Genomic DNA, 24,858 nt, shown 5'->3' on the forward strand with positions numbered 1-24,858 from the left:
GAAAGATATCAATAAGATTGAAAGAGTGCAGAGGATTCTGCAGGGAGCGCTCATGGAGTGAGGTCGTCTCTCTGGCTTCGCTCCATTCCCGTTATCCTTTTTAACCTATGATCTCCTTGATCTAATCAACTTTAAGTACACCAGAAGACTTACTTTATCTCTCTGAATTATCGATTAATTGACTTCCTTTTGTCAATCGTAACTTTTGAGCTTAAAGAAATGAGTATGAGATCTAAAACCAAAGATGGGGAAGACGCTGATGGGAACGGAGGAAAGAAGAAAGGTGACTCTAAACCAACGGAATTAACTTACGAAGTTATGGTGAAGTGTTTGGAGGAAATGTTTGAGCAGCATCGGATAAAATTATCTGAAAGTTTAACTGCTCAATTTGAACAACATCGTCAAAGCCTTAATGAAGATTTAAAATCAATCACGGAATCTTTGAAATTCCTGAATGCTGATGTTCAAAAACATGATGCAAAAATTTCTGAGCTGGATACTAAATCTCAGAAGACGGATACAAAAGTTGAGATCTTAGAGAAGAATCTAGCTTCGACTACTAAACAGCTCCAACAACTTAAATCCAAAGTTATTGATCTTGAGAATCGATCGAGAAGACAAAATTTACGTTTAATTGGCCTACCCGAGGATGTTGAGGTTGGAGATCCTGTAATATTCTTTGCTAAACTTTTAAAGGATTCGTTCAGTTCAGTTTTTCCCAACGATCCTCCATTACTCGATCGCGCCCATCGTATACCGTGGGTAAAGTCGGCAGCGGCTGTTTCCAAACCCAGACCAGTTATCCTTCGTTTCCATTATGTTAATGTTAAAGAACAACTTCTCCAGATCGCTCGTCGACAAGGGATGATCAAGTATCACCAGCATTCCTTCAGGATAGTTCAAGACTACAGTCCTGAAGTGATGAAGGAACGACTGACTTTTAAACCTTTAATGTTGGAATGCTATCAAAAAAATCTCAAACCGGCACTACTGTATCCTGCATGACTCAGAATCTCTCTTCCCGATGGAAATCGTCGTGTTTTCCACTCTACAACTGCCGCTCGGAGCTTTTTGGATGATAATTTCCCATCTGATACAGATACCCTCTCTTAATCTGTGTCGGGTGCTTCCAACACCAATTTTTTTTCTCTCTGGTGTTTTTCTTCAAAATAAACCTTCTACTACTGTGCGATGAAGGTTTTTTTATAAGTTTAAGATTTTTGTTCTTTTTTACTATAGTGATTATTCTATAACTTATATAGAATATTTATCTTCTGTGAATAACATCACTTCCCCTTAGTTTACCTTTTGTTTTAATCTATCCTTTTTTGTTATTACTAATGATCCGATCTGATGGTCATTTGTAGTTATATGCTTCCTATTTTTGATTTTCGCATAATTAAAATGGCGACTTGTCTTTCTTTTTCTATAATTTTTATTTTTTTTCGGGACGCCATGTTCTTATGCTTCTTCTTCCCATAATCCATTTTTCTTATCTTGGAAGCGTTTTTTTATTTACTCGTTTATAATTAACTAATTATATGCACTGATACTGGTTTCTTTTATTTTATATATTTTAGTAATTTTTACTATGGAGACTATTTTACAATACTGCTTATTTTTCATATATTAGTCTTTGGGAGGTCACTTATCTAACATATATTTTTGGAGTTGCCCCCTGCAGAAATGAGGTTAAAGTTAGTATTAGTTAGCGCTTTTTTTCAGCCTTCTCTGGCTCAGTTCGGGTTTCTATTTGGGGTTGGGGGAGGGGGTGGTCTTTTTCTTTTTTAATTTTTTCTATTGGGCTGATTCAGAACTACAAAGATGTCCCCAGTGTCGAGGTTTCCGGTTCCTCTCTAATCATGTATTCCTCTTCCGATTTCATGAGCTCACATTATGGTTAACCCCTTACTTACCAAAGGGTTAATTTTTAGTTATGGCTCACTCTATTAATTTTGTCTCTTGGAATACAAATGGTTTAAACCATTCAATAAAACGGAAAAAGATTTTCAAAATATTCCAAAGACTGAATGCTCATATTATCTTTGCTCAAGAGACTCATGTAAGGAAAGAGGACAGTCAACGCTTCTTTAAGTTTTGGAAGGTTCAACAATACCACTCAAATGCTCAAGCCAAAATTAAAGGCGTTTCAATTTTTATTGATCCCTCAATTACATTCATTCATCAAGACATCATTTCAGATCCTAATGGCAGATTTCTGTTAATTACGGGGGTACTTTTTAATAAAAAGGTCGCTATGGTTAATGTTTACGCTCCGAATGTGGATTATCCTGAATTCTTTAAACATTTACTTACTTCCCTTCCTAATTTAAACGAGTATATGTTGATAATGGGCGGTGATTTTAATTTATGTTTGAATCCCATGTTGGATAGATCCACAAGTAGTCCGGCTTTACCGAATAAGTCGGCTACTATTATCAACTCTTTCATGTTGGATGCTGGGATTTCAGAAATTTGGAGATTTCTACATCCAAATGATAAGGAATTCTCCTTTTTTTCACATGTTCACCGTTCTTTTTCCCGAATTGATTATTTCCTGATTGACTCTCGTTTGATTCTATATGTAGTTGATTGTAATTATGACATTATTGCTATTTCAGATGATGCTCCATTGAAACTTTCCATCAAGTTAATGGATACCTTTTGTACTACCAGACAATGGCGATTTAACCCTATTTTGCTTCAAGATCAGGACTTTGTCAAATTTATAAAGGAGCAGATTGATTTCTTCTTTTCAACTAATACTACGGATGAAGTTTCCAACGGAACTGTTTGGGACGCCTTTAAAGCTTATATCCATGGTCAGATTATTTCCTATTCGGCTGGTTTGAAAAGACGTATTAACAATGAAATACTTCTACTGGTTGATAAAATTAAAGAAGTTGATAAAAAATATGCTATTTCTCCTAGCAAGGAGCTGTACAAACACAGAGTTGAACTCCAATTGGAACATAGCTTATTATTAACATCCTTGATCGAAAATCAATTAATGAGAACTAGAAGTGATTTTTATATTCATAGTGATAAATCGGGTAAATTACTGGCTAACCAATTGAAATTTGATTCGGTTAAACGTCAAATTACTAAGATCCGCAAACAGGATGATACTTTCACAGTTGATCATGTTGGGATAAACCAAACCTTTCAAGAATTTTATACCTCTTTATATCATTCTGATTTTCCTCATGATTCTAATTTCATGCATGATTTTTTAAGTAAATTGAGTTTTCCGAAACTATCTCCCGAAGATTGCCTATCATTAGAAACTTCCATTTCAGAGGAAGAAATAATATCTGCAATCTCATCATTAAATTCCAGTAAAGCACCCGGTCCCAATGGGTTTACAGTGGAATTTTTAAAATTTTTTTCCTCCATTCTTTCTTCTAAGTTGTCTAGAATATTTAAGGAAGCAATTAGTTTAGGTAAATTACCACAATCGTTTTATGAAGCCTCTATTTCCTTAATTCTTAAAAAGAATAAAGATCCTACGGATTGTGCATCCTACAGACTGATATCTCTTCTGAATGTAGATTCAAAAATTTTTTCAAAAATTCTAGCTACCAGACTAGAGAAGGTGTTACCTCAAATTATTTCCATGGATCAAACCGGATTCACTAAAAATCGCTATTCATCTTTTAATATTAGGAGGTTAATGAATATTGTTTATACCCCCTCACTTACTACCCCGGAATGTATTATCTCATTAGATGCTGAGAAAGCCTTTGACAGAGTTGAATGGCCTTATTTATTTAATGTTCTTGAGAAATTTAATTTTAATTTGACATTTATATCTTGGATTAAATTGTTATATTACTCCCCGGTAGCCTCGGTCTGTACAAATAATTATAGATCTCCTTTTTTTCGTCTTTTTCGTGGTACTAGGCAAGTTTGCCCTCTTAGTCCCTTACTATTTAATATTGCTCTTGAACCTTTAGCAATTGCTATCCGTGACTCGCCAAATATTGTTGGTCTTACCCGTGGAAATGAAATACATAAACTATCATTATATGCAGATGATTTGTTGTTATACATCTCTAACCCGGAGAAGTCAATTCCTGCTATCTTAGATCTGTTAGCTCAATTTAGTAACTTTTCTGGTTACAACTTGAATCTTAGTAAGAGTGAATTATTCACTTTAAATAAGCATGTACCTATTTATGGACGTTTACCATTTAAACTGGTTACTGATTCATTTATATACTTAGGGATAACAACTACCAAAAAATATAAAGATTTATTTAAAGCTAATTTTTTACCTTTAATTGATCAGATTAAACTTTTATTTACCAAATGGTCCCCAATCTCTTTGTCTTTGATTGGTCGGATTAATGCTATTAAGATGATCATTTTGCCTAAATTTTTGTATATATTTCAATCGGTTCCAATTTTTATCCCAAAATCTTTTTTTGATAACGTAGATTCAAAAATTTCCTCATATATTTGGCAGAATAAAAATCCTAGGTTAGGTAAGAGATATTTACAGAAATCCAAGAAGGAGGGGGGACTTGCCCTCCCAAATTTTAGATTCTATTATTGGGTAATTAATATTCGATATTTAAAATTTTGGCTACAAGATTTGGACGCATCTTTAAACCCTCACTGGGTAAATCTTGAATCTAATTCATTACAAGGGTTTTCCTTGGGTTCGGTTTTAGGAACTTTACTTCCTTTTACTTATTTTAAATCATATAAACAAATGAATAACCCAATAGTTAAACATACTTTACATATATGGTTTCAATTCCGAAGATTTTTTGGGTTTAATCAATTCATTCTAGCAAGTCCCATTATATCAAATTTTCTTTTTCAACCTTCCATGATGGATCAAGCTTACTTTGATTGGAAAACCAAAGGTATAATATCTTTTCGCGATTTATTCTTGGATAACTGTTTTATGTCTTTTGATCAACTCTCTAATAAATATAACTTACCCAGATCTCACTTTTTTAGATATTTACAGATTAGAAACTTTTTAATTACTGTCTCTCCTAATTTTCCACACCCATATCCAATGGACACTTTGGAAAAAATCTTAGACTTAAATCTTTCTCAGAAAGGTGTAATAGCAATTATATATAATATAATTATGAATTTATGTCCTGATGCCTCTAATAAAATTAAAGCTGACTGGGAAAGAGAACTTGAGATTAATATACCGACTGAAAAATGGGAAAAAATTCTTCAGTTGGTGAATTCATCCTCTGTATGTGCTAAGCATAGGTTGATACAGTTTAAAGTAGTTCACAGGGCTCATATGTCCAAAGATAAACTATCTCGTTATTACTCTTATATTAATCCAATATGTGACAGATGCCAGTCTGAGATTGCTTCTTTAACTCACATGTTTTGGTCATGTCCCTTGTTGGAGAAATATTGGAAAGATATTTTTGATATTATTTCAACGGTCCTAAATATAGACTTACAACCTCATCCAATTACTGCTATCTTTGGACTACCAATGATAGACTCAAATAATTTAACCTCTTCATCACGAAGGATGATTGCATTTCTTACTTTAATAGCTAGAAGGTCCATCTTGTTGAATTGGAAAGAGATCAACCCTCCTACAGTATTTCATTGGTTTTCACAAACTATGGTGTGTCTGAATTTGGAGAAAATTAGAAGTGCAGTTTATGACCCTTCTACTAAGTTTGAAAAAATTTGGAGGCCATTTATTCAGCATTTTCATTTGATGTAATTTGATCATTTCCAAACTGGTTTTATTTCTCTGTACTGTTGTTGGAGGGGAATGGAGGCATCGACGCTGAGGTTTTCTTCTTTTCCATTTTTAAGTTGTTAGTTTTGCCCAAGTCTTTTAGTTTAGTTTAGTTATTTTTTTTCTTTTGGGATGGGTTTTTTTTTTCTTTTTTTTGTCTTTTTCCTTTTTTTTTGCTTTATATTATCCGTGATCAGTTCTACATGTATGGGAGTTTTGGTAATTTCCACTATTTGGTTTTGCAATTACTCTTTTTTAAATGTAACAATACATCTCATATTATCTGTATTATTGCTATGTTTTGTTTCTATATTTTGAAATTAATAAAAAGATTGAAAAAGAAAAGAAAAGAGTGCAGAGAACATTTACAAGGACGCTGCCAGGACTTGCGGACCTGAGTTACAGTGAAAGACTGAATAGGCACATGCAAGTAGGGTTGTTCCACTGAGGGTGGATGAGACTCAGACATGCCCTAAGGGTGAAAGGTGAAATGTTTAAGGGGGAACATTTTCACTCAAAGGGCAGTGAGAATGTGGAACAAGCTGTCAGTGGGTTTGATCTCAACATTTAAAAAATACTTGGATGATTTGAGCCTCAGGTCACTACAGCACAGAAAGAGACGCTTTGCCCATCTAGTCCATTCCAAACTCTTAATTTGCCTAGTCCCACCCAAACCATAGCTGTCCATACCCTTCCCATCCATGTACCATTCCAAATTTCAAAACCATATCTGCCACTTCCGCTGGCAAACCATTCTGCACTCTTGAAACTCTGGGAAGAAATTCACCCTCATGTTCCCCACAAGGCAAAACCTAACATCATGAATGGCTATGATGCTTCACTCCCAGATGTGTGCCATGGTTCCTGAAGAGACAATGCATTGCATAGAGGGAGAAAGAGTTGAAAAGAATATGTGGAAAGTTAAAATCACCCGCTATGCACACATGCAGAGCTCATAAATTTCATTAACTTTGCCTTCAATTTCCACCCTGCCCTTAAATTCACTTGGTCCATAACTGACAACTTCCTCCCCTTTCTCAGTCTCTGCCTTGAACTCTGGAAACAAAGTGTCTACCAACATCTTTTATAAACCTACTGATTCTCACGGCTATCTTGACTCTACCTCTTTCCACCTTGTCTTCCATAAAAATGCTATCCCATTTTCCCAGTTCCTTCATCTCTGCAGCTTCAGTTCCCAGTGTAAGACTTTCCTTCCCAGGGCATCACAGATGTCCTCCTTCTTCAAAGAATACGGTTTCCCTTCCTCCACCACTGATGCCGAACTCACCTGCATCTCCTCCATTTCCCAACATCTGCATTCAGCCATTTTCCCACCAGCTTAACAAGGATAAAGTTCCTTTTGTCCTTATCCACCCCACCCCCCCATGAGCTGCTGGACCCAACACATCATCCTCCACAACTTGCGCCATCTCCAGTGGGATCCTACCACCAAATACACCTTTACCTGACCCCCCCCAACTCTCCGCTGTGATTCCCTTGTCCATTCATCCCTCTCCACTTATCTCCCTCCTGGCACTTATCCCTGCCAGCGGCCACAGTGTGACACCTGCCCACTCACCTCCTCCCTTGTGGCCCCAAACAGTCTTTCCAGGTGAGGCAACACTTCACCTGTCAATCTGTTAGGGTTGTCTACTGTATCCGGTGCTCCCAATGTGGCCTCTTGTACATTGGTAAGACATGCTCCACCTAGTTAGCCTCCAACCTTATGGCATAAATATCAATTTTTCCATCTGGTCATTTTCCCCTGCCCCTTCCTTCTTCTATTCCTACACTCTGGCCTTTAATTTGTCTCCTCACCTGCCTACCAGCTCCTCCTGGTGCCCTTCCTTCTTTCCTTTCTCCTGTGGTCCACTCTCCTCTCCTACCAAATTCCTTCCCCTCTAGCCCTTTATCTTTCCCACCCACCTGGCTTCACCCATCACCTTCTAGTTATCCTCCTTCCCCTCCCCTCACCTTTTTATTTTGACATCTTCCCCCTGCCTTTCCAGTCCTGATGAAGGGTCTCAGCCCCAAACGTCAACTGCTCATTCATTTCCAAGGATGCTGCCTGACTTGCTGAGTTCCTCCAGCACCTTGTGTGTGTTGCTATGACAAATTTATGTTTCTTGCAACAATCTGCAATCTCTGTACAAGTTTGCTACTCTAAATCCTGCCGGCTGTAATATAATCCCATTAACACCATCATCCCTTTCTTATTCTGCAATTCCATCCACATAGTAGACAAACTCTTCAGTCTGTCCTGACTGAGCACTGCTGTGACAATTTTCCCTGACTAGTAACACCACCCCTCCTGCTCTATCATGGAGCCCTGCAACCAAGTCTCACTAATAGCTACAATATCATAATTCCAGGTGTGATCCACACCCCAAGCTCATCTGCCTTTCCTACAGTACTCCTTGCATTGAAATACGCACAACGCAGAATATTAGTCTCACCACGCTCAACCTTTCAATTCCTGACTGGATGTAGACTTAACAATATCTTTCCCCACAACCACTCCACTATCTTCTCTAGTACTCTGGAGTAACAAACCTTCCCACAACAATAACAGTCCCCCTCTGGTTCAAGTGCAAACTGTCCCATCTGTACAGGTTCCACCTTCCCAAGAACAGAGCCCAATGAACCTAACATCTGACACCCTCTTCCCCTCACCACCACATCTCCTCAGCCACGTATTAGACTGTATGATCTTCCTAGCACGTGACATGGGTAGCAACCCTGGACGGAGTACATAGATGGGAGGCGTATAGAGGGCTAAGATCCAGAGGCGTATTGATGGGACTAGGCAGAATAATTATTCAGCATGGTCTAGATGGACCAAACGGTCTGTTTCTGTGCTGCAACGCTCTATGACTCTACGTCATGCCAGACGCTATCTATAAACAGCAGCTTGAAAATCTTTCCATTCTGGCTGGAAGAGTGGATTCAAAAATGACTCAAAACAGCTCAGCCGGGCTTTCAGGACTGAGCTGGAGATTATGGCTCTGTGCAGGAAGGAGAACAGACTGCATCTGCATAGACACTGCTTCGCAAGGGAGTTGGTCTACAGAAGTTTGAGAAAACACACCTGCTCTTTTGTGTAAGAATTAGGTGCAAAGGAACAGGGAGTTATTAAAATACAAATTTTAAGAAGGATTTTCTGGATGTGGTGGTTGTTTTACTGTTTTCTGGATGTGTTTGGTGTAGTCATAGTCATAGTCATAGCCATACTTTATTAATCCCGGGGGAAATTGGTTTTCGTTACAGTTGCACCATAAATAATAAATAGTAATAAAACCATAAATAATTAATAGTAATATGTAAATTATGCCAGGAAATAAGTCCAGGACCAACCTATTGACTCAGGGTGTCTGACCATCCAAGGGAGGAGTTGTAAAGTTTGATGGCCACAGGCAGCAATGACTTCCTATGACGCTCTGTGTTGCATCTCGGTGGAATGAGTCTCTGGCTGAATGTACTCCTGTGCCCAACCAGTACATTATGTGGTGGATGGGAGACATTGTCCAAGATGGCATGCAACTTGGACAGCATCCTCTTTTCAGACACCACCATCAGAGAGTCCAGTTCCATCCCCACAACATCACTGGCCTTACGAGTGAGTTTGTTGATTCTGTTGGTGTCTGCTACTGTTTTCTGGATGCGGTTGTTGTTTATTGTATGTGGCTGACAATGAATAGTTCCATACATTCTAACAATCTAGAGCTTAATCCCAGGAAACTAACAAAGAGTGCCTAAGAAGCATAATTCAAGAAAATCCTGGAAAACTCCGTAGGATAAGCAAAAAGAGATGGGAAAATTCTGATCTTCTTTACCGCAATCTTTTTCTTGGCTCCACAGATACAGTTCGACATTCTGTGTGTTAACAGTGTTTTCTGCTTTTGTTTCACACACATTGATATCAAAGAAATATTTCCACATGCAGCACACAACCTGCTGAAGGAACTCAGCAGGTCAAGCAGCATCTGTGAGTGGGGAAGGAATTGCTAATGTTTCTGGTCAAAACCCAACATCAGGAACCAAAACTCCAACAGTTCCTTCCATCGTGCTCCCTCCCCCTCACAGACGCTGCTCAACCCATTAAATTCCTCATGAAGATTGTTCATTGCTCCAAATTCCAGTATCTGCAGTCTCGTGTCTCCATATATTTCCAGACCATGCAAGCACAATCCCTTGAGATCATACAACAAAGTGTTTTACAATCTTAAGCACTTCAATATCAACCTTGATATCTCCAGTCATCAGCAACGACTTCTTCACTCTTAGTCACTCCAAGTACGTTAACCATGCCGACCCTGAAATGGTGAAAACTTCCGCTTTACCTGGAATTTTTCTCCTTTGTTCAATTGAGTTGATCGGAATTCCGGTGAGTCGATGAAAGCAGTGGGGTAAATGTTGTGCAGGAAGTGTCCACGATAAGAAACTTTCATCCTGTCAAGTTAAAGAGTTGCTTTAAGTACGTCTTATCAACTGGGGAAGAGCAATCATATAACAGTTCAGATGAAATAATCTCAGTTCTGAAATTTTAGTTCCAGGGTCATAGTCAGAGGGTGCTACAGTGCAGACACGGGCTCTTCGCCCATCTAGTCTGTGTCAAACTATTCTGCCTAATCTGGTCAACCTGCACTTGGACCATAGCCCTTCATATCCTTCCCGTCCATGCACTTACCCAAACTTCTCTTAAATGTTGAAGTTGAACATGCATTCACCACTTCCACTGACAGATCCTCCCACACTCAGCACACTCTGAGTGAAGAAGACCCCTCTCACATTCCTCTTAAACATTTCACCTTTCACCCTTAACTCATGACCTCCAGTTCTCATCTCACCCAACCTCAGTAGAAAAAGCCTGCATTTATCCTATTTATACCTGATAATCTATCAATTTACATATCAGGAAATTTAATTTGTTCAAATGGTCCTCTGGCCTATTTGTCACACTTAATGAACTACTGTAAGAATTAAAAACCAGAAACACTCAGCAGAACAAGCACCATTTGTTGGAAGAGAAGTATAGTTAATACTCCAGGTCATGGTTCTTCATCAGAATGGTAAAACTGGGATTTTACCATCTCTGTTGGTGGCATCACCATCACCAAGTCCACTGCCACTAACATCCAGAGATAATGATACCACAAAAAGTTAACTGGAGCAGCCTCACCAAAGCAGCAGTCACAAGAACAGGTTGGAGACTGGGTAGCCTCTGTTGACTGATACCTCAGAGCTTTTGCACAATGTGTTAAAGCACATCAGGAGCGTGACAGAACGCTCTACACCAGCCAGAATGATTGAAGGTTCACACGCAATGTGCCCAACGACAGGCAGTACAAAGTACCATGGAATTGTTATGGTGCAGAAGGAAACCACGTGGTCTCCTGGGCCAGGAATGCACTCTGATTGGAGCAGCGCCTTTCAATGCAGGGTGACTTGGACAGGCTGGGTGAGTGGGCAATTGCATGGCAGATGCAGTTTAACGTGGATAAATGTGAGGTTATCCACTTTGGTAGTAAGAACAGGAAGGCAGATTATTATCTAAATGGAGTCAAGTTAGGAAAAGGGGAAGTACAATGAGATCTAGGTGTTTTTGTACATCAGTCACTGAAAGCAAGCATGCAAGTACAGCAGGCAGTGAAGAAAGCTAATGGCATGCTGCCCTTCATAACAAGGGGAATTGAGTATAAGAGCAAAGAGGTCCTTCTGCAGCTGTACAGGGCCCTAGTGAAACCACACCTGGAGTACTGTGTGCAGTTTTGGTCTCCAAATTTGAGGAAGGACATTCTTGCTATTGAGGGAGTGCAGTGTAGGTTCACAAGGTTAATTCCCTGGATGGCGGGACTGTCATATGTCGAAAGATTGGAGCGACTGGGCTTGTATACTCTGGAATTTAGAAGGCTGAGAGGGGATCTTATTGAAACATATAAGATTATTAAGGGATTGGACACGCTGGAGGCAGGAAGCATGTTCCCGCTGATGGGTGAGTCCAGAACCAGAGGCCACAGTTTAAGAATAAGGGGTAGGCCGTTTAGAACGGAGTTGAGGAAGAACTTTTTCACCCAGAGTGTGGTGGATATGTGGAATGCTCTGCCCCAGAAGGCTGTGGAGCCCAAGTCGCTGGATTCTTTCAAGAAAGAGATGGATAGAGCTCTTAAAGATAGCAGAATCAAAGGTTATGGGGATAAGGCAGGAACTGGATACTGATTGTGGATGATCAGCCATGTTCACAGTGAATGGCGGTGCTGGCTCGAAGGGACAAATGGCCTACTCCTGCACCTATTGTCTATTGTCAAACCAATTGTAACCAAATAGTTCACCCAAACAAAACAATAATAATCTATAGCTAACCATAAAACTGGTGGAAATGCAATCATGCCAGTTTGATTAAATCTGAGAAGGTCCTGAAAGAACATAACTCATTATGTTACACACTAGTTTGGGTGAGTTAAGAGAAACCAGTCAAGACATACCCAGACAGCAGAGTCGCACTTCTCAGCTTCTCACACGTCTATAGTCATAGTCATAGTCATACTTTATTGATCCCGGGGGAAATTGGTTTTCATTACAGTTGCACCATAAATAATAAATAGTAATAAAACCATAAATAGTTAAATAGTAATATGTAAATTATGCCAGTGAATAAGTCCAGGACCAGCCTATTGGCTCAGGGTGTCTGACCCTCCAAGGGAGGAGTTGTAAAGCTTGATGGCCACAGGCAGGAATGACTTCCTATGACGCTCTGTGTTGCATCTCGGTGGAATGAGTCTCTGGCTGAATGTACTCCTGTGCCCACCCAGTACATTATGTAGTGGATGGTAGACATTGTCCAAGATGGCATGCAACTTAGACAGCATCCTCTTTTCAGACACCACCGTGAAAGAGTCCAGTTCCATCCCCACAACATCACTGGCCTTACGAATGAGTTTGTTGATTCTGTTGGTGTCTGCCACCCTCAGCCTGCTGCCCCAGCACACAACAGCAAACATGATAGCACTGGCCACCACAGACTCATAGAACATCCTCAGCATCGTCTGGCAGATGTTAAAGGACCTCAGTCTCCTCAGGAAATAGAGACAGCTCTGACCCTTCTTGTAGACAGCCTCAGCGTTCTTTGACCAGTCCAGTTTATTGTCAATTCGTATCCCCAGATATTTGTAATCCTCCACCATGTCCACACTGACCCCCTGGATAGAAACAGGGGTCACCGGTACCTTAGCTCTCCTCAGGTCTACCACCAGCTCCTTAGTCTTTTTCACATTGAGCTGCAGATAATTCTGCTCACACCATGTGACAAAGTTTCCTACCGTAGCTCTGTACTCAGCCTCATCTCCCTTGCTGATGCATCCAACTATGGCAGAGTCATCCGAAAACTTCTGAAGATGACAAGACTCTGTGCAGTAGTTGAAGTCTGAGGTGTAAATGGTGAAGAGAAAGGGAGATAAGACAGTCCCCTGTGGAGCCCCAGTGCCGCTGATCACTCTGTCGGACACACAGTGTTGTAAGCACACGTACTGTGGTCTGCCAGTCAGGTAATCAAGAATCCATGATACCAGGGAAGCATCCACCTGCATCGTTGTCAGCTTCTCCCCCAGCAGAACAGGGCGGATGGTGTTGAACGCACTGGAGAAGTCAAAAAACATGACCTTCACAGTGCTCGCTGGCTTGTCCAGGTGGGTGTAGACACGGTTCAGCAGGTAGACGATGGCATCCTCAACTCCTAGTCGGGGCTGGTAGGCGAACTGGAGGGGATCTAAGTGTGGCCTGACCATCTCTATCACACACTCACCTCAGACTCTAATCAGTCCCTGTGTTCCCCAATCTTTCTCTCCTCTGGAGCATCCATGCCCAGCTGGCATCTCTCTCCTGCACCTCCCCAAGTTTCACTGGTCTCTCCTTCCTGTATTCTTGCTCGCTCTTCCATTTCTCCTAATCTCCTTGGTCTTCTCTCTCCTTGTGCTCCTAAACCATCCCAGGAATTATTTTTTTTTGATATTTTCTACATCTTCTCTGAGACTGCCACATCCTTAAGTGTGGCTATTAGAAATGGAAGCAATATTCCAGCTATGGCATTTGTACAATTCCAATGTAAAATCCATATTTTTGTACTCCACACCTCTGCTTAAAATTCACAGGCTTCACTAACCACTCTCTCCTACCTTTGACGGTTTATGAACATATACGCCTGGGTCCATCAGTTCTTGCACTGGCCTTAGACCTGTGGCATTCAGTTCTGATCTTTCTTTGTGGCCAAGCATGTAATTACACAGTTCAATGTTGCTCATACGCATGTTCAACCTGCCCACTGGCAGTCCACTGCCATCCTCCTCAATGTTAACTTCAGTTCCAATCTTTGACTCAACACACCCTGGCTGCAGCAATGTGTACCATCTGTGCAATGCAATGCAACACTTTGATACGGCTTCTTTGCCGGTCCCTGAACCAGAATAAGGGCAGCAGGATCATGGAAATACCAGCAGTCGCACGTTCCGTTCCCAGTCACACATTAGCCTGACTTGGATATACATCTCTATTTCTTCCTTAATGCTTGACCTAACCCAATCCAACGTCACTGTATGGGTACATTCAACCTGCAGTCATACAAGAGAGTGGATCACCACCACCTTTTTGGGGGTAACTAGTCAAGTATTTAATGCTGGAATAAAATTAGGTGAGAGGCTTTTCCATAACTCAGATAGGCCATCACTGGCTGCAGCGATCCCCTTTCGAAATATATTTATTGCTCCGTCCTTGTGAGAAAGTTTTGCCAATGTGCACTACTCCATGGTTAAAATCTCTTCACAATCCTCCTCCTAGAAAGCTCTAATTTTAAATTTACTCTGCAGTGCAAATTGGAAAGGGTGGGTATGGGCCGAATCGGGATGGTAGGCCTCGGGCCCAGGAGCCTATCAAAGCAGCAGTGCCCCGGTCCAAAAGCGAGGAACAACCTGAGGTTTGGGCAATTTAAGTGCCGGGCCAAATTGAGAAATAAAATCAAGGTGTCGAGGCTGGAGGTGAGGGACGGGCCAGTTCAGCTCACTGCTCCTCGAGGTTTACTCATCTCTGCACCGAACTGAAGCTGTGGGCTGCAACTAACGGGCTCTTGAATCAGTTGAATCATGAGCTTCATCTCTGAGTGCTATTTGCTCACTTTTATTGTTTGCATGATTTGTTTTTTTTTAATCCCCCTGCACATTGGGTGTTCTTTTGTTTTAAAGGGTCCTACTAGGTTTCTTTGTTCTGTGGCTCCCTGTAAAGAGGCGAACTTCAAGGCTGCATTAAGTATACATACTTTGATAATAAATGTAATTTGAACAATCCCATAACAGAGAAAATAATTTCTCTACGTGGAACCATCTCCATATTCCTTCATCAAGAGATCTCAATGGGATTATGCTACAAACAGACAGTACTAAATACTTGAAAGCAGTTAGGTAAATTAATTAATATACAGGATCAAGGGAGATGGGGAGAAGGCAGGAACCAAGTCGTGAAGTGGATGAATAGTCATGATCATATTCAATGGTACAGCAGACCCAAGGAAGGAATGGCCAAGTTCCTACACCTCAGTATTTCTATAAACCAAACTGATGCAACTCAATCTCTGAATTGAAACCTTTCACCTCTGGTATCAAATCTGTTCTGTTGTTCCACAAAGTCCTGTACAACCTTCTCAAGTTTGGACCTCTGTAATCCCAATGTTTTGTAACTCAGGTCTGCACAGCCAACAATCAGCAGCCACCAAAGGACAGATCATCCTTCCTTCATGGCTCTCTGCATTACACAAATCACGTCCCGCATTCTTACGTGCATCTTCTGGATTTCCTTCTCAACTGGTCTGTCCTTTGCTTTCCGCCAAAGCTGGAAAGCAGAGAACTGGAATTAAGTCAAAAAGATTATAAGTAACTCTGCAAAGGACCTTTCAGTCATCTATTGACAAATGCTGCACTGCACTACTTGAAATATCCCACTACTCTGTACTAAATAACTGAGGTATCACGTTCTCACTTCTGTATTCTAAATTCTCCAGATTGAAACAAAATCTGCAGTGATTTAACTAAGCTCTCCGTAGTCTGTGTAGATCATTGAAGAAACTCACTTGCCCCTTCCGCTCATTTAGAAACTAAACTGAATCTTTTCACCTTCCCATTTACCCACCCATTCCCTCTCAGAATGATATGGTATGACTTCACAAGAGAGGGTGAGTGGCTGGGCAGATTGGTCAGGGGTTTGAACTCAGACAGATGCAGTGTCAGGGTCAGGGAACTGGGCTCGAATTGCAGGGGTGGCGATTTTGTGTGGAGTGGTGGTTCGGCGCAGTGTGTGTCCTGGTCCCATGCTGCCGCAGTGAAACTAGGAATACACCAGGATTGGCTCTGTGTTCTCTTTCCTATGTAGTTGGCCTTGCTGTTCACCTTGCAGAATTTCCTCTAGAAATACCGAGCAGGGAAGGTGTAAAATTTCAGACTTTCAATTATAAGCCAGCCCTCTGAAATTTTGTGGATTTATCACTTCACATTTTATCCCCACTCCTCAATTGACAAGCATTTGGGATCTAACTTTCTGTATTTCTGGTACTGTATAAATGAACCACATATAGTCCCAGAGTGCTGGAGAATAGAAGGGGAAATTAACAACCAACTTGCAAAAGGTCCCATTCCGATCCAATGACTGTAAAATTGCTTCACTTCAAACCATCTTCGTTTTCAAGGGAGCCAACACTGAATGCTGCTAATTGTGAAGTTCGATAAGAAAATAAGACTCAAGACTACATCTATAACTGGGGTTCCCAATCTTTTTTATGCCATGGACCAATACGATTAAGCAAGGGGTCCATAGATCACAGGGTGGAATCCCCTGATCTATAACATGTTTTCCCTAAAGCACTCTTGGGAACTTTTCAAAATACAAGTAATTAATGACAAGTTACTGCCTTTATCCCAAGAACATATTTCATCCAATCATCACAAAACTCTCCATAATCTGAACATTTTATTTATTGTGGGTCAAATCAAAGGTGGTAATGAATCAGCATATAGGAGGGAGATTGAAAATCTGGCTCAGTGGTGTCATAACAACAACCTCTTACTCAATGTCAGCAAGAGGAAGGAAATGATTATAAAATTCAGGAGAGAAAAACCAGAGGTCCACGAGTCAGTCGTCATCAGAGGTAGAGAGGGACAGCAACTTTAAATTCCTAGATGTTACTATTTCAGAGGATCTGTTCTGGACCCAGCATGGAAGTGCAATTGTAAACAAAGCACAGCACTGCCTCTACTTCCTTAAGAGTATGCGGAAATTTGGCATGACATCTAAAACTCTGAGAAATTTCAATAGGTGTGTAGTGGAGAGTACATTGACTAGCTGCATCACATCCTGGTGGGGAAACACCAATGCCTTCGCATGGAAAATCCTACAACAAGTAGTGGATTCAGCCCAGGACATCGTGGGGAAAGCCCTTCCCACCATTGAGCATATCTACATGAAACATTGTCATAGCCATCCATCATCAGGGACCCCCACCACCCAGGTCATGCTCTCTTCTTGTTGCTGTCATCAGGTAGTACATACAAGAGCCCCAGGACTCACATCACCAGGTTCAAGAACAGTTACTACCCCTCAGCCATCAGGCTCTTGAACGAAAGAGGATAACTACACTCAACTTCACTTATCCCATCATTGAAATGTTTCCACAGTCAATGAACTTATTTTCAAGTATTCTTCATCTCACGTTCTCATTATTTGTTGCTGTTTATTTGTTGCACAGTTTGCTCTCTTCTGCATTCTGGTTGAGCTTTCATTGATCCTGTTATAGTTATTATTATATAGATTTGTTGAGTATACCCACTAGAAAATGAGTCTTAGGGTTGTATGTGGTGACATATATATACTTTGATAATAAAATTTACTCTGAACTTTGAACCTGAGACATATGCAGGAATTTACATATGTTGGCTTTTGTAAGCACATCTTTAATGATGGTGGGGAAGGAATAGTTAGACTATGCAAGAAGAGTCCATGCTCGAATAGTTGTATATGATTAATGGCTATTGGGGTGAGGCGCCTGCCTCATCTTCCCCCTCCCTCTGATTGCGCATGATTTTGGTCTGAATAGCTTTCAATTTATATCATTAATTGAATAAACTGGATCTAACAATATTTGATGAAAACCACCTTGTAAGTATAAAAAATTAAAACCTTACATTGCCTTAGGTAACATTTTTACCCATCAGAGATTTCAAGCTCTATTCATGATCAGAAACCATAATCTAAGAGCAGGGGTTCCCAGTCTTTTTTATGCCATGGACCAATACCAATAAGCAAAAAGACCATGGATCCCAGGCTGGGAACCCCTGATCACACGGGTTTTTTTGCACATTACCGACAGCATGCTATCTTCCAAATAAAATGCCCAAGTGCCTTGCCATTCCAGGTGGATGTGAAAGCTCTCATACAACAGCAGGATGCTAATCTTATCTCCAAACTAATTTTTCTCCCTCAGTCTTCTGCTGCTGAGGGACCTTGCCGTTCAAATTTGCTTCAAAAATTATTTCTATAGACACATCATTAAGAAATTCTGAAGAAAAGACAACTGAGGTGATTGATTAAAAAAGAAACAGGAGAACTTGCTCTGGACTTACTTTCCCTTAAGCAGGATACTAAGTCGGTCATCAACAGATGTTTTATCTTCCGCTGCGTAGGTCTGGTGCTTTTTAAGAGTCATAATACTGCAGAACTGTCCAGTGAGTCTTTGGAACAAATCAGGAGGAACATGAAGTGGCTCAAACATTCTTCTGTAAAGTACCTTGAGCTCTTTATCAAGCTTTATCTGTAATGAGATAGTTTGACTGGGTAAAGTGCAATTTAGTGAATTCAGTACAGCAGAAATCTGTAAATTCAAGTATTTTATCAATGACCACTGTTTTGAATTATTGCTTAGATATAATTGGCCAACTATAATGTCTTGAAGATTATGGTCAGGAAGACACACGGTGCAAAGCAAAGAAAACATACAAGAGAATGTTTTATGAAGAGTCCTGATGAAGAGTCTGAAACACCAACTGTTTCCGTTTTTCTATAGGTATTGTCTGGCCTGCTGAGTTCCTCCAGTATTTTGTGTGTATTCCACATTTCCCTTGCTGATATCAACTTCACAGAAGGGGGCCCAATGTAACAGTCACTATTTAATTATGTGTTCATCACAAACAGTGTAAGACAATTTCTGCCCTATTTTCTATTTGACTCTAGCTGATCCAATGATATGCATTTTCTTCAGATTTCTTTGTCATATATCACAAAGATTCAAAGAGTGGCCAAAATGGGGGCACCGAGTACTTATAGAAGGATAGAAACAATTTCCACCTCCACCCTTAAAATCCAGTGCATGATCTGACAGCACTTGATTGTGTTACTGAGTTCTTGAAGTGGAAAACATTCTATCACCCAGCATAAACTTCTCGATATCATGAGTGTACAATGCTAGACCCCAATATAGGCTCCAGTTATATTTAAGAAATGACAGATATGTAAGTGAACTGCTCCAGAATATAAATATAGAAATGCATTGCACAAGTACCATGATAAGTAGTGGGATGAATATTTTAAAGTGACAATTGATAATAACTTTCAACAGTCCAGAAAGTACTAATTCAAGCAAAAAGTTTTATTCAGAGGAAAAAGAAGGGCAATATTCAAAGTAGGTGAAAGTAATCAGGAATCTTTTTATCATAATGGAAATAGATTTATAGAAACTGCAAGTGCTTTGCCTTAAGAGGCTTCATATGGATCAAGTTCCATGTAATAGGCAGAATATTTTTAACAGCCCACGGGAAAGGTATGAACGAAGCACAGAAAATAAATGGAATTGAAAGCTCAGTTATCTATACTTACAGGCCTCTTTTTGTACAACAGATAGATTAAATGCATCATGTTGAGAATAAGAAACACTGAGTTCCAGATGACAATGTCTAAAGCACATCGGTAAAATACTGCCCAGGCAATGAAGAGTGCACAGCCTGTGAACATGAAAACAAAGTTCAGTCAACTCAAAATCCCTGTGAGAGTGACACAGATTTGTACCAGTGCAAAGTACCACAAAATAACTGGAGATAATATAACAAAGGAGGATGCAAAGCTACCAATAACTTCAGATGAACCAATCATACAAATTCTTAATGTACTCGTTCTCTCCAATCTATGGCAATTGAATATAAATAATAAGATTGCAAATAGTTATCTCCAAGCAATGTGGAAGAGCAGGCAGTGAATTCCACTCCTATCAGATTCTTTCTTCTTCAGCCCTTTACCTTTTCCACCTATCACCTCCCAGCTTCTTATTTCATCCCCCTCAGACACCCACCCACCTTCCTCCTCATCGGGATTTCCTTATCACCTGTCAGATTGTAGTCCTTGCCATCCCAACACCCTGTCCTTCATATTCTTTCTTCTTCCCCTTTCCTTTCCAGTCCTGATGAAAGCACTTGGTCAAAAATCTTGACCGTTTATTCCCCTCTATAGATGCTGCCTCAGTTGCTGAGTTCCTTCAGCATTTTGTGTGTGACTTTAGAAGAGAACAACCGTGCACTGTTGTCACTTTTTGTAAGTTAATTCATTATCTGAACTAGTGTTTTAATTATTACCTGAAACAAATTACTATACATAGAACGTAGAACAGCACAACACAGTGCAGGCTCTTTAGCCCTTAATACTATACCAGCCCTTTCATCTACTCCAAGATCAATCCAACCCTTCCCTCCCACATAGTCCTCCATTTTTCTTTCATCCATGTGCCTATCTAAGAGTCTCTTAAATGTCCCTACTGTATCTGCCTTTACCCCCACCGCCATCACTGTGTGTAAAAATCTTAAGCCCGACATCTCCACTCTACTTTCCTCCAATCACCTTAAAATTATGTCCCCATGTATATCGGGATTTATGTTCGAATCTGGATGAGCGTGGCACAGTTGTTACCAACTTCAACAAAACCTGTGTGGGTGAGTGTGTGCCTAGAAAGACTATTGTACATTCCCAAACCAGAAGCCATGGATGAACCAGGAGTTACGTCGTCTGCTGAAGGCTAGGTCTGTGGCATTTAAGGCTGGTGACAAGAAAACCAGGTATGACTTGCAGAGGCTATTTCAAGGGCGAAGAGACAGTTCCGAGTGAGGTTGGAGGCAACACTGGATGCACAAAACTCCGACAGGGTTTGGAAGACATTACACAACATCGTGAATGGCAGCGATGCTTCACTACCAGATGAGCTCAACACCTTCCATGCTTGCCTTGAAATTAATTATAACTGCAGCTATAAGGATCCCCACTGCACCTGGCGACCCTGTGACCTCTGTCTCAGAGGCAGATGTCAGGCTGGAGGGTGAACCCTCGCAAGGTGGCAGTCCCCAGTGGAGTACCTGGTAAGGCTCTGAAAACTTGTGCCAACTGGCAGGAGTATTCAAGAACATTTTCTACCTCTCAGTGCTACGTTCGGAAGTTCCCAACTGCTTCAAAAAGCATCAAATATACCAGTGCCTAAGAAGAGTAGTGTGAGCTGCCTTAATGACTATCACGCCGTAGCACTCACATCTACAGTAATGAAATGCCTTGAGAGGTTGGTCATGGCTAGAATGAACTCCTGCCTCAGCAAGGACCTGGACCCACTGCAGTTTGCCTATCACCACAATAGGTCAACGGCTGATGCAATCTCAATGGCTCTTCATGAGGCCTTAGATCACCTGGACAATACAAATACCTATGTCAGGATGCTGTTCATTGATTCTACCTCAGTGTTCAACACCATCATTCCCACAGTCCTGATCGATATGTTACAGAACCTGGGCCTCTGTACTTCCCTCTGTAATTGGATCCTTGACTCCCTAACCAGAAGACCACAATCTGTGCAGACTGGCGATAATATCTCCTCCTCGCTGGCAATCAACACTGGCACACGTCAGGGGTCTGTGCTTAGCACACTGCCCTACTCTCTCTATGCCTATGACTGTGTGGATATGTATAGCTCAAATACCATCTGTAAATTTGCTAATGGTACAACCATTGTTGGTAGAATCTCAGATGGAGATGACAATATGTACAGAAGCAAGATATATTAGCTAGTTGAGTGGTATCGCAGCAACAATCTGGCACTCAATGTTAGTAAGACGAAAGAGCTGATTGTGGACTTCAGGAAGGGTAAGATGAGGGAACACAAGCCAATCCTCATAAGAGGGATCAGAAGTGGAGAGTGTGAGCAATTTCAAATTACTGGATGTCAAGATGTCTGAGGATCTAACCTGGTCCCAACATATTGATGCAACTATAAAGAAAGCAAGACAGTGACTATATCTCATTAGGAGTTTGAAAAGATTTGGTTTGTCAATTAAAACACTCAAAAAGTGTTTTTGTGCACGGCATTCTGAAAGGCTGAATCACTGTCAGGTATGAGTCGGGCTACTGCACAGGATTGAAAGAAGCTACAGAAAGTTGTAAAATTGATCAGCTCCTTCTTGGGTACTGTCCTCCGCAGTACCCAAAAATCTTCAGGAATGGTGCCTCTGATAGGCAATGTCCATCATTGAGGACCCCCATCACCAAGGACATGCCCTCTTCTCATTGATACCATCAGGTAGGAGGTACGGAAGCCTGCAGGCACACACTCAGCGATTCAGGAACAGCTTCTTCCCCTCTGCCACACAATTCCTAAAACTTACTGTAATTTATTTATTTATTTATCTCTTTTTTCCTCTTTCTAAATGATCACATATTGTATTGTACTGCTGCTGCTAAGTTAACAAATTTTACGACACTTGCTAGTGATAATAAACCTGATTCTGATTCTGATGTATTAGCCATTTCTGTCTTGGGAGAAGGTCGCTGGCTGTCCACTCTGTCTATGTCCCTTATCACCTTATTGAACTCTATCAAAGAGAAAAGGCCTAGCTCATTGTAAGACTTGCTCTCTAATCCAGGTAACTGCATGGTAAATCTCGGCATCCTGGCAAAAGATTTCACATCCTTCCTATAAGGAGGCAGCCACAATTGATCATAATACTCCAAGAGCGGTCTAACCAGAGAACTATATTATCTTATGGCTCTGGAATTCAATCCCCAGATTAATGGAGGCCAACACTCCCTATGCTTTCTTAACCACCCCGTCAACTCGCATGGCATCTTTAAGTATGGGCTTGGATCCCAGATCCCTCTTATACTCCACACCGCTAAGAATCCTGCCATTAACGTTGAACTCTGGCATCGAGTTCAACCTTCCAAAGTGAATCACTTCACACTTTTTTGGACTGAACTATGCCACTTCTCAGCCCAGCTCTGTGTCCTGTCAACATCCCCTTGTAACCTAGGACAACTTTCTACGCTATCAACAGCACCACCAAGGTTTGTTCATCTGCAAACTTACCAGCCCACCTCATCCAAGACATTTATAAAAATCATGAAGAAAAACAGTCTCAGAATAGATTACTGCAGAGCACCACTAGTCACGGATCTCCAGGCAGAATATGCTCCACCCACTAGCACCCTCTGCCTTCTGTGGGCAGGCCGATTCCAAATCCAAGCTGCCAGGTTTCCCCGGATCCCATGCTTCCTGACTTTGGGAACAATTACTAAAATCCATACACACTACATCCATCACTCTACCTTCAATATGTTTTGACACTTCCTTGAAAAAGTCAACCAGGCTCATGAGGCATGACCTGCCCCTCATAAAACCACTCTTACTAGCCCTGGTCACCATGGTTTTGTTTCTCCAAATGCTCAAATGCTGTCTCTAAGAATTCTCTCCAGTAGTTTGCCCACTTACATGTCTATCATTTCTGGGATTATCCCTATTACTATTCTTGAACAATTATCCCAATTAACAATTCCTTGAACAATTGTTGTTTTAACATATAATTTTCAATCTTACTTCAAAAGCTAACAAACAAGTCAGCATTCTATTGATCTTTATCACACATCAACTGGAATGATTCACATTGCATTGAGTCATAGTAGCCTTATGACACCTGAGTAATGATGGAGGTTACTGACTTGTAATGTTGTGGGTAGTTGGCAATTCATCAAAAGGAAATCATGATTTGGGATGAATACTTGTTTTAACAACCTGCTTATTGGCTTTGTGATGCTTGCTCGTATCACTGGGCCTGGACTTCTAAGGTTATAAGACCATAAAATATAGAGCAGAATTGAGTCATTTGGCCCATCGAGTCTGCTCTGCCATTTCATTGTGGCTGATCCATTTTCCTTTCAGCTCCAGTCTCCTGCCTTCTCCCTGTAGCCCTTGATGCAATGATGAATGAAGAATCTTTCAACCTCTGCCATAAATATACCCAATGACCTGGCCTGCAAAGCCACCTGTAGCAATGAATTCCACAGATTTACCATTGAGAAAAAGAAACTGTCGCAGTGCAATGGTTTTTCCACTTTTAAAACCCTCCCACACAGGTTTTCTGTCATCATTGGACACAACGGACAACCACCATTGACTCCAATGAAGATTAAAAATGGGTGGGTTATAAGGTCAGTGTTGTACCTGTCTAATATCACCTCCAGAAGCATTATTGAAAGAAAACACCTCATTTTCTACAGAACCTCAGGTTAACTTGGAGGAAGGAATGAGATCTCAGATAAATATAAGCTGTCAATAGCTGTAGGATCAATTGAGATGGTCTGCCCCATTTGGCTAAAGCAAATTTGAACAAATCTGTGAATTTTGAGTCATGCAATAGAATGAACAAAATCCATACCAGGTAATCGGCAATGAAAATAGCCAACTACATCTGAACCACAAAGTCAGAGCAGTACTGCTGAAGGCAGGAACAATTTGTGTGTTGTGGATATTTTTCACTTCCAACTGGTTTAAACCACAGGCTTTGTTGGATTGCACCATGTTAATTTCTGCAAGCTACATCTGCCTTTCTTCACTCTGCATCTTCCTCCTGTTTTCTACTCCTATAGTCTGGTTGCTCTCATGTGCTTCTAATCTGTCAGTGAAGGTCCTCTGGCCCTCCCAAATGCAAACTTCAAATTCTAAGCATGCCAGCATTTGGAATATGAACTTCATCTCTGTACCCACTGACTCTACACACAATCATAGTAACCTGCTAGTG

The 24,858-nt window shown here is 40.8% G+C and overlaps 1 protein-coding gene across 3 annotated transcripts in view; it reads right to left on the minus strand.

Annotated features, from left to right (window-relative positions):
- The window catches only part of popdc1 (popeye domain cAMP effector 1), a 77,899-nt gene that overhangs the window by 23,068 nt on the left and 29,973 nt on the right, over positions 1-24,858 (minus strand). For all 3 annotated transcript variants that reach the window (XM_072246092.1, XM_072246073.1, XM_072246083.1), the window contains 3 exons: positions 19,637-19,761; positions 18,388-18,575; positions 10,078-10,186 (listed from right to left, as the gene is read on the minus strand). In XM_072246092.1, the coding sequence (XP_072102193.1) occupies positions 10,078-10,186; positions 18,388-18,575; positions 19,637-19,761 (422 nt within the window). The remainder of the gene's footprint in view (positions 1-10,077; positions 10,187-18,387; positions 18,576-19,636; positions 19,762-24,858) is intronic.

This window comes from Mobula birostris, chromosome 2, assembly GCF_030028105.1.
Source record: "Mobula birostris isolate sMobBir1 chromosome 2, sMobBir1.hap1, whole genome shotgun sequence".
Classification (NCBI taxonomy): domain Eukaryota; kingdom Metazoa; phylum Chordata; class Chondrichthyes; order Myliobatiformes; family Myliobatidae; genus Mobula; species Mobula birostris.